This window comes from Sminthopsis crassicaudata, chromosome 5 (assembly GCF_048593235.1).
Source record: "Sminthopsis crassicaudata isolate SCR6 chromosome 5, ASM4859323v1, whole genome shotgun sequence".
Lineage (NCBI taxonomy): Eukaryota > Metazoa > Chordata > Mammalia > Dasyuromorphia > Dasyuridae > Sminthopsis > Sminthopsis crassicaudata.
The window spans coordinates 39,568,227-39,572,190 of record NC_133621.1 but is presented as its reverse complement, the minus strand read 5'-3'; the positions used below and the strand labels follow the sequence as shown (position 1 = coordinate 39,572,190).

Sequence of the window (3,964 nt, the reverse complement as noted above, 5' to 3'; positions counted from 1 at the left end):
GGGGTTGGGAATGCAAAAGAGTTAAGAAACTTTTTTCTAGAACATGCATAGAGCTTAGCTTAGTAAGCCTTGATTTTTGTCAGTTCTTTGACCATAGCTCTTCATGACCTCATTTGGAATTTTTTTGATAAAAATAACTGGAGTGGTTGGCCATTTCCTTCTCCATCTCAGTTTTTACAGATGAGAAAAGAGAGGCTAAGTGACTTGCTTAGGGTCACTCAGTCCATAAGATGAGTCTACCTCACTTGAGACCCAGTACTTTATATATTTCAGCATCCCCTAGATGCCCCAGACTCCTGATAGGAACATGATATGGAAACCCACCCTGCTTTAAAATAGGGTAGAAAAATAGCACGAATCAAATGATTAAGGCTTTTATTTTCTCATGTCCCCATTACTCTCAATTCCCCCCAAAAGAAATCACCTAGATGCAGCATCCAGGAAGCATTTTCCTTGATGACAACATTGTAATTCTTACCTCAGTGATCAATTTACTCGACTTAGAATTGGCTTATATACAAAATTTACATACACATCTATACATTTGTTTGTATCTCTATATAAAAATACATATATATTGATGATCAATTCTGATAGACATAGTCCTCTTCAACAATAAGATGAACTAAATCTGTTCCAATAGAACAGTAATGAACTGAACCAGTTACACCCAGCGAAAGAACTCTGGGAGATGACTATGAACCACTACAGAGAATTCCTAATCCCTCTAATTTTGTCTGCCTGCATTTTGGATTTCCTTCACAGGCTAATTGTACACTGTTTCAAAGTCTGATTCTTTTTGTACAGAAAAATAACTGTTTGGACATGTAGACATATATTGTATTTAATTCATACTTTAACATATGTAACATGTATTGGTCAACCTGCCATCTGGGGGAGGGGGTGGAGAGAAGGAGGGGAAAAATTGGAACAAAAAGCTTGGCAATTGTCAATGCTGTAAAATTACCCATACATATATCTTGTAAATAAAAAGCTATAATTTAAAAAATACATATATATGTCACATATGTGACATTTTGCAAATCTTAAAGCATCAAGTAAAGACAAGTTAATAGTTTTATTCCCCAAGCAAACTTCCCATTCAAACATCTATGGTTGGTGAACTGGTGATCAAGCTTCAGATTTATTATTGCGTTCCCTGATTTCACTTCCTATTCTCACCTCCCCCTAAACTTCATTTCTACTCTTAGCTTCCAAATCTTGTTCCTTCTATGCTTTTCCATTGGAGATAGACATTCTCTTTTTAGTTACCCAGTGCAGCTACCAGTCTGGATGAAGTTAATTTTAAAAATACTATCCCCTTGACTTAACTGGTAGAAAATAAGTTTGCTTTGCCTTTGAGCTTGGCTCTGCTCCAGGAGATCAGAAGATGACAATGAGATGGTCATGAAGTGGTACCAAATGGCTAAGAATTTGACTAGTCCATCTCCCCCATCTTGTAGACCCACCAAACCTGCCCACTGCTAAACACCAATTGCCACTTAGATCTGAAAAGCAGAAAAACAAAGTTGCACTCCTTTTTTCTGGCTTCTCATTCCTTCCCCATTCCTTCCCCCAAATAAATCACTTCAATTCAGCTTTCACGAAGCGTTTTCCCTGATGGTAATGTACTAGTTCTCAGTCTAATGATCATTTTGTTCCACTTAGAATCTGCTCACCATAAGCTACATAAGTAAAATATAAGTAAGGTAAGTAATCTTGTTATTTCTCCCCTTCCCATTCTATAGCCTACCCTGCTCCCCAGAGACGAAAATACCAGCAGTCCTGTCCTATAAGCTTCCTCCCATAAGGGGAAACTAGTGGGATACTTTTCCTTGGAAGAAGCTTTTCAGTAGAAGGAAGCTTCATCGTAAAAGAAAGCCCCTGGGGATTGGGGTAAAGGGCTAAGGCTCCACTTCCATGGCCAGAGTCTGCGACAGAGCATTTTCAGGTGCCTCCGAAACTTAACCCCCACAAACACATAGAGTACCGGGTTGAAGCAACAGTGGGAGAAGGCAATCTCCTTGCAGATTTCAAAAGAGTAAAATATGTGCTTGCTGACTTCACAGTTCTGGATGAGCTGGAGTTCTATCAGTGTATTCAGGAACATGATCACATTGTAGGGGGCCCAGCTGAGAAAGTAAGCCATCACAATGGTAAAAATGAGCCTGACTGTCCGGTGTCGCCTCTTGGAGGGAGACCGAAACAGGGTCCTGAGGATCTGAACATAGCAGAACAGAATGATCACCATGGAGAAGAGAAAGAAGAAGTTGTGCTCGTAGACCGACAGCAGGAACCACTTGAGCTCAGAATAATGACAAGATTTGTCAGAGAGTACCGTGTGGAAAATGGTGTCGGGAACAGATGCCAGGATGCTGGCCATCCAGATGCCCGTGATGATCCAGGCTTTGCTGCGACGGGAGTAGCTGCCCAGGCTCGACAGGGGATGCACCACAGACAGGTACCTTTGGACCGTCATCACCATCAGGAAAATGATGCTGCTGTAGAGGCTGATGTGGAAAAGCAAGTTATACAGCTTACACAAGAACTCTCCGAAAATCCAGTTGTAGTAGTGCACCGCAATCAAGAAGGGTAGCAGGCAAGAGAAGAGCAGGTCTGAGAGACAGAGGTTAAGGATGAAGATGTTGGTGAGGGATTCCAGACTTTCATACCTCACCAGGACCCACACCACTAGGTTGTTTCCAATAAGGCTGAATAGAAACACCAAGACATAGAAGACCGTATGGTTCAGAGTCACTAAGTTAAAGTTATCACCATTCTCACATAGGTGGCCAGAGAAGTCAGAGAGGTCGTCACTGTAGTTGAAAGTTGTAGTTTCATAGTCTGGATCTGAGCCCCATGTATAAGCCATCTGGGTGGAAAGCAGAAATATCAATACCACAGAGAATCACAGAATCGTAGAAAAGTAAAGTTGGCCAGTGCTGTGCCCTTGGAATAAATAATCTTGGCCTAGAAGAGAGAAAAGAATATATTTCCCTCCCTTTCCAAAAATTATGAGGATAGAGGTGTGGATGAAAGGAACAGGATTTAAGGAGGTGAGATATTGTCTGACTCAATGGAGGATTTGGCAATTTTGCAATAGTATCAATAAAGCTTCAAGAGAATTACTGATCCATGGCCACCCACAATTACAGGGAATTTGGGTTCTTCCATAAAATGGAATTCAAAACACAATATTAATTATAAAGCAATAAGGATAGCCCTTCCTCCAATGACTTAAGACCTTTCTACAAGCAAAAGAATAAAAAACATCTATTTCTCTAATGCTGAAAGGTTTAGTTGTTTTTTTTTTTTTGTCATAGACAAATAAAATAAAAAACAGAGTATAATGGGGAGCAGCTTACCTTCTCCTTTGTTGAAACAGTAATGACAGGTTTTTTTTTCACTACCTCTTTTAAAATACAAATTCACTCCTCCCCATTCTTGCTCAGGTTGGGGTGTGTGTGGGGGCGTGTGTGTGTGTGTGTGTGTGTGTGTGTGTATACAACATTCTGCAGGTAGGAAGATTGTTAGCTTTCCCATGAAATTGCTTCCCCATTCTACTGACTTAAGCCAGGAGAAGCCTCTGCTCTCAGAGGAGAGACAGCTTTATACAGTGAGGGGGAAAAAATCAATGGCTTTGGTACCAGAGGACTTAGGTTCTACCATATACTGGCTATGTGACCTTGGGCAAGCTCAATTTCTTTGACTCTCAGTTTCACTCATCTGTCAAATGAGCTGGTTAAACTACATGGTCTCTAAGTTTGTTTCCAAATCTAAATCCAAGATCTCATCATACGGAACTAGGATTGGGAAGCTACCTCTCTGTGGAGATTCTGGGACAAGTCTCCCATGAGTAAGTGTCACCTGTCTACATCCTTCCTCTGGCTGTTCATGTGGCACTACTTGGGTACGATGCTGCCTCCCTCTTGTTGTCATGGCAGAATGGGTTCCTGGCTGCTGG

General features: G+C 41.1%; 1 protein-coding gene across 1 annotated transcript; it reads right to left on the bottom strand.

Moving 5' to 3' along the window:
* Positions 1 to 358: 358 nt before the first annotated feature.
* Positions 359 to 3,291, bottom strand: XCR1 (X-C motif chemokine receptor 1). The gene has a single exon (XM_074271276.1). The coding sequence runs from the start codon at positions 2,870 to 2,872 to the stop codon at positions 1,850 to 1,852; it is 1,023 nt and encodes a 340-aa protein (XP_074127377.1). The 5' UTR covers positions 2,873 to 3,291; the 3' UTR covers positions 359 to 1,849.
* Between the last annotated feature and the right edge of the window lie 673 nt (positions 3,292 to 3,964).

Bases quoted from the DNA above. Each gene is read 5' to 3' on its own strand.
- XCR1 (XM_074271276.1), bottom strand. From the start codon at position 2,872: ATGGCTTATACATGGGGCTCAGATCCAGACTATGAAACTACAACTTTC.